At 45.2% G+C, this 15,162-nt stretch overlaps 1 protein-coding gene across 1 annotated transcript in view; it reads right to left on the bottom strand.

The window, feature by feature from the left end:
* Positions 1 to 641: 641 nt before the first annotated feature.
* The window catches only part of panx1a (pannexin 1a), a 70,541-nt gene continuing 56,020 nt past the window's right edge, over positions 642 to 15,162 (bottom strand). Inside the window, exon 5 of the mRNA XM_068034010.1 lies at positions 642 to 15,057. Within this exon, the coding sequence (XP_067890111.1) occupies positions 14,939 to 15,057 (119 nt within the window). The 3' untranslated portion in view covers positions 642 to 14,938. The remainder of the gene's footprint in view (positions 15,058 to 15,162) is intronic.

Below are 15,162 nucleotides of genomic sequence, written 5' to 3'. Positions count from 1 at the left end.
GCAATGTACAAATCACTCCAATTTCCTTCTTGCTTTACAATAGCAATTGAACCTTGAAATTGTGCACTGTTTTGGCAACTTCTTTCTACTTTTCCATTTTTGATGCATCTTTTGCAATTATTGGGGTGAAGGACATCGTTACTGAAGAATCATGTTGAACATCCATCAACAGCATCATATGCTCCCAAAGCAAATGAAATTGCTACATCAGTGCAAAAGTATGGGCAACTTTCTGCTACAGAACTAGATACTGGCCAAACCCATTTCAGAGGAGAACTTAGGTTGATCAATCTGGTCTGAATCAAATATAACCCCAGGAAGATATAAAATTCTGGGACTGATGTAATAGAGTGGGGTCAGGAGCACAAACAATGGATGGGCAGCAGTCTTACAATAAACCTGTCAGAATTCATGTGACACAACCCTCGACAAATACGAGTATAACAAAAGAGATTTCAACTTTATTTTGAAAAATGTTTAAATCCATCAGAAAACAAAGTATTAAATCAATTCACTGCAAAAGTTTGAACATAAATTAAATGGAAATGAATTCAATTAAAAAGTGCAAGGTAAAATTATTTCAACATTTATACATCATTATGTACAAATGAATTAAAAATTGTTTCAATAGAATGCCTCAATAATAGTTAAGCTTATATACAGCAGAATGTTGTCAATGTACAAGAATTTTACATTTACATAACTATTCTGTAATAAAAATATGGTTCAAATATGTAAAGCACTTTCTAAAATTCTTTAACATAAAACAAATAAATAACAGTTTGATGGTTTGAAAAGCTCGAACTTCCTGTGATTGTCAAAATACCTTTTGTAAGCTATTTTACTCCAATAGAATTCTCTCCCATCACTATTCTTAATTGCAAAGAACTGGTCAGAACTCTTATTGTTCCTTCTGGATGGTTAACTTTTAATATTATCATCGCCATCTCGCCTGACAGTGCAAGTTAACATACTTTCAAGTTTTGAGATTAATACTGTTCTGCTAAATATAATTCAAGACATCACCAAATGGTCCAGTGATAGTGGCAGTGTGACTGCACTTTCAACAACATTGCATGCTTGCTATACTGTCCTGCAACACAGTTTCCTATAAACTATCACCAACACAGGAACATCTGTATATTAGAAATAGAACTTTAGATGCTATTAGGTCAACAGACTCTATCTTTAATTGTGGGCCAATAGCTGCAATTTCGGGATTTTTTATTTATACTGTTTCTTTGCAATAGTCTTTGACTGCACAATTTGGCTCCATGGTGCCGCTAGTGCCAGCGCCACAGAAGCCCCAAACTCAAAAAAAAGTGGCCGGAACGCTTCGGGTACAACCCATGCACACGCCCTGATTGACAGAGTGTTAGCTCAGGAATGCCATGCGTGCACCAGAAGCATGCAGATTGGGCGGATCATGGAGCCAAACAGACTGTAATGCTGATTTGGTGCCCATTTTGGATTGTGCAAGTCCAGTTAACACCCTCTCTTAATATTCCCACCTAAACATGTGTTCAACTACACGAATGATGCCCCCCCTCCCTCCACCCTACCACTAACTCTATTTATAGGCTGAACCATTGACCTTTCAAGTGAAGTGCTTTTGATTTTTGCTGGTACAGAGTTGGTGCAAGTACCGTCTTCTGTGTTATTCGAAGAGTTTTGCTGGATGGTGCTGGATCCTGACAAGGTGGTCAGAGGAATTGGTTGGCCTGTCAGGAGAAAGTCTGCTTCAGTAATGAGGGCTATACTTGCAGTATATCTTGGGCTGCAGCATAATTTAGAAATGGAGCACAGGCAGAAGAGAAGGAAAGCTATGTGCAGTGGAGGAGGTGGAGGCTCCCAATAGTAAGTCTTACCCAGCAAGGGTCTTCAGGAGCACTTCTTCTACCTTCACCTCAGCCAGGATCAGCAAGTGAGGTGTCTGCATTTTACCAAGGAGGTGGTTACTGAATTATGCGAGCTCCTACAGCCCGACATATAGCTAGCTGAACCAACTGCCAGTGGCCATCAAGATCACCATGGCCCTCAGTCTCTACATTAATGGATCCTTCAAGATGGCAGCAGGTGACATTAGCAACATCTCACACTTTGTTGTCCATCACTGCATCAGGAGGTGACAGAGACTCCATATGGAAGGAGAGGAGACTTCATCATCATCTCACTGACCAGAGAGAAGCAGGAGAAAAGAGCAAGTAGATTTGCCAGGCTGGTGGAATTCCCTGTGGTACAGGGTACAATCGACTACATGCATGTAGCTCTGCCATAAGTTAACAGAAAAATGTCCAATAACTGCAAGGGCTACCGCTCTAATGACATCCAGTTGGTGTGCAACCATGCCCAGAAGCTCCTCTTGGTGAATGCCCACTATCCTGCTGATAGTCAGAACACATTCGTCCTGCACCAGTCAGCTGCACTCGCTATCACCACAAAGAACCAGAGGCTAGCTGCTGGGTGGTAAGGGATACATGGGCTACACCTGACTAATGACTCCAAGGACATTGTGCCTACACAGCGAGCCATGCAGCAACCAGGAATGTCTTGGAGAAAACCATCAGCATCCTAAAACAATGGATTCGCTGCCTGGGCTGCTCAGGGGAACCCTCCAGTAGTCACCGGAATGTGTTGCCAAGGTGGTCTGCTGCATTCTCCAGAACCTTGCTGTCATGAGGGTGCAGCTCTTGCCACCAGGTGTTTGGAGGCCATCTTGGGAGAAAGAGAAAGAGGTGGAAGGGAGGAATCATCCAGGATCCCTACACACCAGGTGGGCTGTCCGGGAGCGGATACTCAGACTCTTGTTCCCCTAAGACGTCATCCTCACATCACAGTTGCTGCACATCCCAATCTTTCAATCCAACTGCTACTTACCATCACAGCAACCACTTGGCCAAAATCCTGAAATAAAAGCCACCAACAAAAAAACCATTCCATGACAACTTTATCCAACAATATGTATAAAGCTGAACTATTCACCCTTCTGCATTCCCTTAGTGCCTGTCTTAGAGATGCCTTTGCCTGGCCTAGCACTCATACACACTGCTATGCCAGTGACAGCAGCAAGGCTGGTGGAAGGCTGCTGATTTTCCACAGGGAAAAATCTGCAGATGGCCCTGCAGGACAACCTCGAGCAGTTCTGGGCCTTGTGGGCCTGACTTTGGATTCCAACACATTAGCATGGACGGCAGCAGTTTGGAGTGGCTGGCTGAGAGGCAACAGCAAGGGCATTGGTGGGGTTGCAATGGTGGGAGGATGAATGCTGTCATCCTGACAGAGGACAGCAAGTTCACACACCACAGTGCCACTCGCAGCACCTCAGCAATCCTAATAATCTGTTGGAGGACAGATTGCTGGACTGCTTCGAAAGCCTGTATGCTCCTTTGAGCACTGGTATCCACAGTATTGATGGCAGCAGTCTGAGCCTGCATGGCACCAAGCATGGCTCTCATGACCTCAGTCTGAGTTTCCACTGAAGGACAGAGATATTGAGTGGCTTCTGCCTGTACAGCAATGGAAGCCGAGACATCAGCCATCAGATGCTGCATTACAGTTGGATCCGCAAGTGCTGTCATGGAGTTGGCCACCACTTCCAAGCTGTTAAGGATGGGCAAAGTCCTGTGCCATGTTGGAGCCAGACTCCTCCATGTTCCTTGGCAGCGACAGGAGGCTCAGTGGCAGGCCTGCCAATGCATCAAGCATCTTGGTGTGCATGCCCATCAGCGTTCTCCTGTATGCCGCCCGATCAATATCCTCATCTAAGTCCTCTGCAGCAGAACTCGTCTGTGACTTCACCCTCCAGTGAGCTGGCACATCAACTATCCCTTGCCCTGGGCCTGGCTGCAGCCCACTCATGCCCAGTGACTCTATACGTGCTGATTCCCGACTCTATGCTACACTCGAAGTTCATGCAGTGCCAGTACCTGAGCTGGTGGCTGTGAGTGTCAGATCAACTAACAGAGTGTCCTCATCAGCAGTCTGCAGTAGCTCTCATCCTTCATGAGGCGGCGGCACTGGCTAGTCAGGTGACAGTTCTTGGGTATCTAAAAAGCAGAAATGCAGAACGGAAAGGTTGGGGGTGACAGAAGGGGGTTGGGGTGGAAAGCAAGAGGTCCATGGTCACATCATCTGTAGCTTGCGCTTGATGTCAATACCAGGATGACGGTGAGGTGGGATTTGAGAAGGGGCATAAGGCAGGAACATACCGTCATCCTCAATTTTCTCAGCAATGTAACAGCCTCAGTAACAGCCGGCCCCATGATGTGGAGGACTATCTCTTCCAGAAGGCTCTGGAGATGCAGGTGTGCCTGTCCCCTGTTGGTTCTCTGATGCTCCCTGTGATTTTGTGCCACTTTTTCTAGCAAGAGAGGGGGAAGAATATCAGTGAGTTTGTTACAGTATATTTGGGTGATGTGCCTGCCATGGCTGAATAGTATGTGAAATCTGAGAGAGGTGGATATGAGGCTGGCAGCATTGTTGCATGTGTGATTACATGGCCTGGCCAGTGGGAAGGGAATGTCTGTATTGTAATGCATAGGGCATCATTGCTATATGGAACAGGCTAGACGGACCAGCTGATCAGTTTTTTTTATATAACAGTATGTATTTTGGGAAAAGCAGTTTTTGAAATCTGGAGCAGGATTTTCATGGCATGCTTCAGGACTGTGCTGTCAGGCTGAAATAGGGGTCAGAAGCAGGCACTGTGTGGGGAACACTCACTCAGCTGTGATTTCCCCTGAATCTAGAGGGCAGGCTCAACGTCCAATTAAGGATGGCAGGTAAGCTCTCGATGCTGGAAGGCCAACAGGAGACCCTCCAACTTGGAAGGAGTAAATGCTGGCCTTTCAAGGTAAATGAGAAAGAGGGCAGCCCCAGATGGGGGAGCCCTCTCTCCAACTTTTTAAAATAAAAAATAGACTATGCAGCTGGACCACCCTAGTGGAGGGGGAGCCCCTTCGCAGGGCAGCCTGTGGCTGCAGCTGGTGCCAGGCAGGCAGGGAGCACCTCTAAGCCTGGCTGAGTGCGACTTCCACGCCCCCCCCCCCCCACCACCACCTGCCACCAGGAGAAGGATACACTGTACCCCAACCAGGAGCCTGGAGAGGTTGACTCAAAAATTTCAGTCTCTGACAATTGGCCTTAACAAGGTCAGTTAGCTATTTGGGGGCGGGATGGAGATGGGGGTGTCGGGCAGTGGCGCAAAATTCCATGCTCACCCACCTCCGTACCCCCATCAGGGCCTAAAATTTCATCCCATGGTGGCTTTTTGAAAGTAACATGGCCCAAGAAGATTAATTGTGCTAAAATAGCAGTCACTGGAGCTAAATCTGTGCAAGTGAATTTGGTGATGAGTTAGTCAAACACAAGCATGGACACAACAATATTTCCAGACAACACAGAGAAAACGGGGGAGGTGGGCCTAAACTGGTTAGCCCCCGAAAACAGGTAAGAGCACAATGTGTGATTATCTCAAGCCTGTTCATTGACATGCAGGCAACATGCCAACTTCATGTTGCCTGCTGATTTGAATGATTTCAGCATACTGTCAGTGCTAACGATTAGCTGGATGCATCAGCCGGAGGCCAATAGCCTGAGTGGCTAGCACTTAAAAACTAGCTTCCACTGCTTAAAGCTGGCTTCCACCTCTTAAAGAGGAGATGCAATGTGGCTGGAGCAGGTGCTGGGAGTCTTGCAGGAAGTGAATCTGAACTGGGAAACGTTGAAGAATGGTGCAATATGGGCTCCAATGCTGTGCTGGAGGCCTTGACGGAGGAGGCAGAAAGTAGGAGAGATGTCCTGTATCCACAGGGGGCCGGTAGGCCCTCTAAACACACAATTAGGAGGCAGTGGGAGTAGATAGCTGTGTTGGTCAATACCAGGAGACAAGCCCTGAGGACTTGGATGTAGTGTGGTAAGAAGGTCAATTACCTCACATTAGTGGTCAAGGTCAATGAATATATCTTCTAATGTCATATCCCAATAACTAACTGCACTATGAGCCTCACAAACTGCTCAAATTACCACAACGCATCACTCCCCGACCAAAAATCTGTAGGACTCTACCTAACGTTCATTAGCACTGCTACAAGCCTCACACCCACATCTCACAGCTTTCACACATTGATAGCTATCTCGCCATGACAGCTACATCATCGAAACACTGCACGATACTGGCTGACACACTTCCCTCTGTCTTGGAGGAGAAGATGGCACACAACCGGAGGCAGCAGGAGCTGACCAGGAGGGAACAGCCAAGCCTGCATGTCCTAACCCCAAATGAGGAAATGGTACTAATGATTATTGGCATGATTGTTGTTGAGGCGTGGCCACCTGTGGGGCTGAAAATATTGAAGAGAACAGCATCCCTCATACCTGATCCTCCTCAAATACCACCTCCCCTTTGACCCACACTCTCATCTGATTTACAAGCTGCAGATGATGTAAGCATGCACCTCTTAATTTCTGCCCTCCTCACACTACAACCCTACCCTTGTGCCTTTCTCCTTTCAGATATGCAACCTGGTTAGGCAGTGGAGGAACAGCAAGAACAGTGAAGAAGACACACCATCATTTGATTTTGCACTCCTAGTCACCACCTCAGATACTGACAATGCGCATAATTTAGAGGACACCATTGAGGCAGCATCTGTACATGGTAAGATATCGGGCATAAGTGGCCTGCAGCCAGGGCAGGGGACAAGGATAGCGCAGGTGTCAGCTCACTTGAGTTCTGCTGTAAAGGCAGCCAGATGAGTATGCACAATGGAATGGTTGGTACATTGGGAAGCCTGCCAGAAAGTCTGTATTCAATGTCAAAAAGCATGGAGGAATCCAGCACCAACTTGGCACAGGGCTTTGCACAGAGCTTGGAGCGTATCCTTTCCATCATGGAAGTGGTGGCTAACTCTGTTTGCATGCTTGTGGACAGAACCATGATACAGCACCTGACAACTGATGCCTCAGCTTCCATTGCAACAGCCAGCCAACGTCAGTGCTGCAGTAGAATCTCAGACTGAGTTTGTGCAAACTCAGCCTGCTAACATGTAAGAGCAGACTACTGCCCTCATAGCTGCGGGTGCCTCCCCAAGGGAGTGGCAGTGGCTCTACAGAGCAGAAACCTGCTATCCTGTCTCAGATAGGCAGTATTCATCCTCCCACCCTTGCCACTCAGCCAATGCCCCTACTGTTGCCTGTCAGCCAGCCAGCCCAGACTCCTGCCAAGAGGGTTCACATTCTAAGCTCAGAGCTGCTCAAAGTCACCCTCTAAGGTCATGTGCAGTCTCCTCCAATGAAAGTCTGCAACCTTCCACCAGTCATGCTGCAGCCACTGGAGTAGCACAGTGCAGGATCACTAGGCCAGGCAAAGGCTCACAAAAGACAGACATTAAGGGAATGCACAAGAGTGATTAGTTCATTTGTATGCAATATAGCATGATTACATTTGTAAATTTGGTTTGGAATGTTTGTTTTGTAGTTACTTTTATTTTGCATTGTGGCCAAGCGGATGTTGTGATGGTCAGTGAAAGAGGGAAGTTAACGTGTGGGATTGTTGGTGAATGGGGAATTGGGGTCATGGTTCCTTGTATAACAGTCGGATGAGTTCTTCACTAACAGCTCAGGCAGAAAGGGGCTGTTTAGGTTGCCTCCACTTCGTGTTCCTCAACTGCTCACCGTATAGCTGTGACCGCATGATGGTGAAGTTGTGTAAGACACAGCAGACCACCATGAATCTTGACACCCACTCTAGCGAGCAGGGCTCCTCCAGAGGGGTCCAGCCAGCGGAAGTACAGTTTCAACATGCCAATGGTCTGCTCTATTGCATTTCGTGTGGCAGCATGGCTCTCATTGTATGCATGTTGCATGCATGAGTGGGTTGTGCACAACAGTCATCAATCACATCATCAATGGATAGACCTCGTCGCCCAGTAGCCACCCTTCGTTTGCTGTGGTAGCTCAACTGCAGCTGACACAGCAGACTGCCGCAGAATGAAGGCATCATGACTGCTGCCAAGATAATGAGCATTAACCTGCACGTTTCACTATGGTCACAAACCACAATAACAGAGTGGAATCTCTTTCGGTTCCGGTACACGGCAGAGTTCACATGCAGGGCTTGCAAAATGATGTGCGTACAGTCAATGGCACCTTGCAACTTGGGGAGACCTGCAATCCTAGAGAAGCTGTGAGCTTGTTCCACCTGTCTGCCTCTAGTGAGGGAATGAAATGCTGTTAGTTCTCATTGAATAGAGAGCTTCAGTGACCTCCCTTTTGCAACAGTGTGGATAGCAAACTACGCAATATTACAAATATCTCCAGCCTGGAAGAAGCTACAGCTACAGCCTGGAAGAAGCCAGGCATATAAACATTCATTGCACTGTCACCTTCACAGCCACTGGCAATGTAGTCCTTACCCTGCTCTCAGATTGCAACTGGAGCTGCAGAAGGTGACTGATTTAAGTGAGGACATCCTTTCTGAAGCGCAGATGTCTCACACATTGTTCATCGCTGAAATTCGCATGGCCTCTGGTCCACGTCATGTTGTATTCCAAGGGGAAAGCCTGTTAATGCACCCATAGCTGGGAGCAACTGGTTTATGTAGAAACCTTGAAGTCAGCAAAAGGTCCTTCAGCACCTGCAACACCATTCCCTGTAGACTGTTGCAACTTGAAATAACTATAGAAAGCACCAAAACACTTGTAGAAATGTAGCAACATCCAAAAGAAATCAACTTGTAAGTATTTGATGATCCCTTTAAATAGTGCTTGTGCAGGGTGGGGGAGGATCCTTCCTGCTGTTGAATACATTTTCAGCTGTGCAAGGTTAAGAGAGAGCACTAGCTGGAGTTCTGAGCTCCAAACTGCCTCACCAATAACACTCTACGCATAATCATTGAATCATACAGTAGGAACAATGAGGAGAGGCAATATAAAATAAAGAATACAATTCCAAAGGGAGTGCAGGAGCAGAGGGTGCTGGGGGTATATATTCACAAATTGCTTAAGATGACCGGGCAGGTTGAGAAACTGTTTAATAAAGCATACAGGATCCTGGGCTTTATAAATAGAGGCATAGAGTACAAAAGCAAGGAAGTTATGATGAGCCTTTATAAAACACAGGCGCAGCCTCAACTGGAGTATTACATTCAAATCTGGACACCATATTTTAGGAAGGATGTGAAGACACTGCAGAGGGTGCAGAAAAAAATTCATAAGAATGGTTCCAGGGATGACAGACTTCAGTTACGTGGATAGATTAACGAAGCGGTTCTCCTTAGAGAAAAGGTTGAGAGGAGATTTGATCGAGGTGTTGAAAATCAGAGGGGGCTGGACAGAACAGATAGAAAGAAACTGTTCCCATTGGCGAAAGGGCTGAGAACCAGAGGACACTGATTTAAGGTAAATGGTAAAAGATGCAATGGCAATATGAGGAAAAACCTTGTTACGCAGCAAGTGGTTAGGATCTGGAATGCTCATCCTGAGAGTGTGGTGGAGGCAGACTCAATTGTGGCTTTCAAAAGAGAATTGTTTAATTACCTGAAGAGAAAGTTTTGCAGGGTTAAGAGGAAGTGGGACTAGCTGAATACTAGAAAGCTGGCATGGACACAATGGGCCTAAAGGCCTCCTTCTGTGCTGTAACCATTTATAGAACAGACGGCAACCATTCGGCCCATCATGTTCATGCCATCTTTCTGCAAGAGCAACTCAGCTAGTCTCATTTCCCTACCTTTTCCCCATAGACCTGCTACACTTATGCTGGCTATTACTTAGAAAAAAAAACAAGTGGCTGTGATGTTTTTCATGTGAGCATCGGGATGAGGGGATGGCATAGACACGATTACATTTCTCTTTCAGTAGCAGATTTCAGCCAATCCAGGTGCAACTCATACTGAAATGGTAAAGGCAGCTGATGATATAAGTGATGTCATGTAGCATAAATAGAAGATAACGTACAGAAACATTTTACAATTACCTTCAAACTGGACAAATTCTTCGAAAATATTCATTTGCTTGCAATGAAGTAAACATTTGATACAAGGGCTGAGATTACAAGCATATTAAATAGTCTTGGATGGCGAACCAGAATTAACATACAGCAATGCAGTATTAGGCAACAATATAAATTCTGCGAAGTCAGTGGTTCTCAAACTTTTACAGTTGTAGCACCTTTCCAATAGATTAGCAATCATGGAAACTTCCCCCTTCCATCTAAATTACAACACTACATAAAACTCAAAATCTGAGATTGTTGCATGAGCGTTTTAATAATGCTTTTAAGAAAACAGGTATTTATTTAGAGATTATTTCCAGACATAGAGATCTTCATGCTGCTCTCAGCATTCCTCCATGTGCATCTCCTCCTATGTGAGGCACTTAGCCTACTCTGTGCTGCACATATGGTGGTCGCACTCCATTCCTACCGCCGGGCCAGCGCCAGGCTGTGCTAGCCGCACACCATTCCTACCACAGGGCCAGCGCCAGGCTGTGCTAGCCGCACTCCATTCTTACCACTGGGCTCATGCCAGGCCTGTCTCCAGCTGCCCACATTGCCCAACTGTAATATTGGCCCTGCTCAGTAAGCACTTACACATTATTTTGCTAACCCACTGGGAAGTCTCTATGGACTCCCAGGGATCAGCGGACCCCAGGTTGAGAACCACGTTGCTACGTTACTAAACTACATTCATTTACTTTTTACAAACAATTATAATGTAGAAATGTCTTGTTTAACAAATTTTTATGTGAACTAGAATCCACAGTTAAGATTTGGAGGGGTGGGGTACATTGTTAAAAATTGACTTCTGTGCTGATCTAAGTTGTGTGACGCACTGGTTGGGACCTTCAGCACTGACCCTATCATGTTTGATAGTGTTAAAGGGTGGTCCCTTCATTGGAATAGCTCTGTCAAACATTTTTTTTCTTATTCTTTCGCAGGATGTGGGCGTCACTGGCCAGGCCAGCGTTTATTGCCCATCATTAATTGCCCTTGAGAAGGTGGTGATGAGCCGCCTTCTTGAACCGCTGCAGTCCATGTGGTGTAGGTACAGCAACAGTGCTGTTAGGAAGGGAGTTCCAGGTTTTTGACCCAGCGAAAGTGAAGGAACAGCGATATAGTTCTAAGTCAGGATGGTGTATGGCTTGGAGGTGAATTTGCAGGTGGTAGTGTTCCCATGCATCTGCTGCCATTGTCCTTCTAGGTGGTAGAAGTCAGGGGTTTGGAAGGTGCTGTCTAAGGAGCCTTGCTGAGTTTCTGCAGTGCATCTTGTAGATGGTACACACTGCTGCCACTGTGGAGGGAGTGAATGTTTGTAGATGGGGTGCCAATCAAGCGGGCTGCTTTGACCTGGATGGTGTCAAGCTTCTTGAGTGTTGTTGGAGCTGAACCCATCCAGGCAAGTGGAGAGTATTCCATCACGCTCCTGACTTGTGCCTTGTAGATGGTGGACAGGCTTTGGGGAGTCAGGAGGTGAGTTATTTGCTGCGGAATTCCCAGCCTCTGACCAGCTCTTGTAGTCACAGTATTTATATGGCTGGTCCAGTTCACTTTATGGTCAATGGTCACCCCAGATGTTGATAGTGTGGGATTCAGCGATTGTAATGCTACTGAATGTCAAGGGGCAGTGATTGGATTCTTTCTTGTTGGAGATGGTCACTGCCTGGCACTAATGTAACTTGTCACTTATCAGCCTGAAGGTTGTCCAGGTATTGCTGCATATGGACACGGACTGCTTCAGTATCTGAGAAGTTGTGGTTCGTACGGAACATCATACAATCATCAGCGAACATCCCCACTTCTGACCTTATGATGGAGGGAAGGTCATTGATGAAGCATCTGAAGACTGTCAGGCCTCGGACAATACCCTGAGGAAATCCTGCAGTGATGTTATGGGACTGAGATGATTGACTTCCATCAGCCACAACCATCTTCCTTTGTGCTAGTTATGATTCCAACCAGTGGAGAGTTTTCCCTCTGGATTCCCATTGACTCCAGTTTTGCTAGGGCTCTTTAGCGCCATACTCAATCAAAGGCTGCCTTGATGTCAAGAGCAGTGACTCGAACCTCACCTCTGGACTTTAGCTCTTTTGTCCATGTTTGGACCGAGGCAGTAATGAGGTCAGGAGCTGAGTGGCCCTGACGGAACCCAAACTGAGCATCAGTGAGTAGTTTATTGCTGAGTAAGTGGCGCTTGACAGCACTGTAGACAACACCTTTCATCACTTTGCTGATGATCGAGAGTAGACTGACGGGGCAGTAATTGGTCGGGTTGGATTTGTCTTGCTTTTTGCATACAGGGCAATTTTCCACATTGCCAGGTAGATGCCAGTGTTATAGCTGTACTGGAGCAGCTTGGCTTGGGGCACAGTTAGTTCTGGAGCACAAGTCTTCAGTACTATTGTCAGAGCCCACAGCCTTTGAAGTATCCAGTGCTTTCAGCCCATTTCTTGACATCACATGGAGCGAAGAAAATTGGCTGAAGACTGACATTTGAGATGCTAGGGACCTCAGGAGGAAGCAGAGATGGATCATCCACTCGGTGCTTCCAGCTGAAGACGGTTCCAAATGCTTCTGCCTTGTCTTTTGCACAGATGTGCTGGTCTTCCCCATCGTTGAGGATGGGGATATTTGTGGAGCCTCCTCCTCCTATTAGCATCATGCCATTAGGGCAGCATCTGAGCACTTGCCCAAAGTAGGATATATACTGTGGGCCAGGGAGCATCTTGGGGCCTCGTCCCTGGAAAGAAACCAAAAATGCCTCGGCCTCCTTTGTAAGGTGAGTGAAGAAAAGTTTTTCTGTTCACAGCGCTAGGCCACAATCCAGGCTCTCTTCCCCTAGGTAGTCCACACTTACACCATAGTTCGGCAGCTACCAGTGATCCACTTGCTGACTGAGAGGATGGGAATGTACTAACTCCCAGGTTTAGCAGTTGCTGCCTCTTCCTAGCTCAATTGTCTTGTTTAGGTGCACTAAGGCTTCACCCGTTTCAAGGCCATCAGGAAACTCCCATGCAAATCTGGGTCCTCGATACTGCTTCATTTGTGGCTGTTCCACCATACTCGCACCAATGCCATGGCAGGATATGCAGGGACAGTCACAAATTATCAGATAAGAATACTTTAGGTGTATAATATGACTATTTCCACGTTTATTCTGGAGTGGGATCAGCGAGCACTTTTTCCACATAAAAAGTAGCAGAAATCTGGAATCCTCTGCCTTAAAATGCTGTGAATACTGGGTGAATAGAAATTGTCAAGACCAAGATCAACAGATTTTTTTTTATTAGATAGGGGTATCAAAGGATATGGTTGAAAGACAGGCAAATGGAAACAACCCACACCTGTTACCACATAACAGGGATCTTGTCCCATTTGTTTTAAGCAGGATAAGGCATGTTGAAATAGCAAAAGAATAAATTGATATCTCTGCATGCTTGTGTCCCAGAGCCAAACAGTATATTGCCTTAGACTACCTAATAAATTTGGGTACCTGTTTTTTCCAATGCAGGGTACTTTGAACGTTCAGAACCGGCTTAATCTCTTCAGGTGCTGACTGACCTGTTGTGCTTATTCTGCATTTTCTGTTTTTAATCCTAAATGTGAGTCAGTCAGTGGGGAAATTCCTAGTTTTCTAGCTTCTTTGAAAACCATTACAATAATGGTTCCAGTTTTTGGCTCCAATAAACTGTAAAATTACAAAACCTGAATAGAGACATTAGAAATTCACTATTCTTCTGGGTGCATTCCATGGGGAATTCCCACTCCTGCTAGAATAGCAGCCAGGGTTTTCCACCTCTGCACTCACCAGCTGCAATGTTCCTATTGTTCACTGTAATGGACAAAAAATTATGAGCTGCCAAGCACAACAGTGGAAAACTCTGGCCAATGTATGCTTGTACAATCTCAAAAAATCTGACATCTTGAGTGGTGAAAGTGGTGAGACTGACTGAAAGACATAGAAAAGATTCTATATATGCCATAATTGGACAAATGATCATTTTAATAAACTTGACATTGAGAGCAATTTCTCTCAAATCCTTCTAGTGTCAACAATGTTGTTATACAGCATCTATATTTAACTAATCGTAAATAAATATGTTTTGGTTTCAATATCAATACTGTCCATTTGTTGTGTTCTTCCCTAGACCAGATCCTAACTCAAGTCTCATACATGAGATTCGTAAGCCACTTACTATAAAAGAGTAGCTGAGGTGGTTTCCCATTGCCTTCCTCATGGTGTTTATCTTTGAAGAACGTTCTCCTCGAATGCAAACAAGGCTAAACAGCCCCACCTACTCATTAGTATTTAGTGTGGCGGTTGATGGGGGGCGGGCGAGGTTGTGGGGGGGAGACAGGATGGTGGAATCCAGATGGGAGGACCCCGCTGAATGTCATCCCATTATTTAGAGACGATATTCTAGTATCTGCTCGTCAAGGCCATCTGAAGTGAGACTTCAACACTACAGCTTCTGACTCAGAGGTGGGAATTCTACCACTAAGCCAAAGGCTTGCTACAACACAGTATCCCCAATTATATCTCCAATTAAGAGATAATAAAGATGACTTTATTCAGTCTTTTTAGTATAAATACAAAATATTATTTAAATGAGACATCAACTCTACTGAATTAATTTCTGCTTTACCTGATTAATTTTAACCAGGTCTATCAATGTACATTCTATTTTTGAGCCTACTCAACATTCTTGCTAAAACACTGATATTTACTTAGAAAAATGTGTGAAATACAAATTAAAAGGAAAGTACTGCTTAAAGAATGAGCACTCTTCCAGGTAACCTACACAATTTAAATTTTAAAAAAGACACAATGTGATAAATGTATAGCCCATTGGCTAGAACAAATATACAGCTTGCTAATACTGTTGTAAATCAATGTCTAATATTTGTCTTTGGGAACAGAATGCACATTATTAAATTCCATGTTTTAACAGTTTGAACTGCAAGTTTGAGATTCCAGAAGTCTTTGTCGTAGAGCCATGGACTCATCTCTTTCTTCATCAGTGGATCTGATCCCATCTTCTACAGAAACTGATTTAGTTATAACTGAAAACAATTTTAAAAAGATCTTGTTTACTTATCTCTATAACAAACCAAATTAAGATTATGTTCTTCAATAATTAAGCATGATTACATTTTTTGGAGTTTCAT

Source organism: Heterodontus francisci, chromosome 6, assembly GCF_036365525.1.
Source record: "Heterodontus francisci isolate sHetFra1 chromosome 6, sHetFra1.hap1, whole genome shotgun sequence".
Classification (NCBI taxonomy): Eukaryota; Metazoa; Chordata; class Chondrichthyes; order Heterodontiformes; family Heterodontidae; genus Heterodontus; species Heterodontus francisci.
Note: the sequence above shows the minus strand (reverse complement) of the source record. Positions and strands in the feature narration are given on the sequence as shown.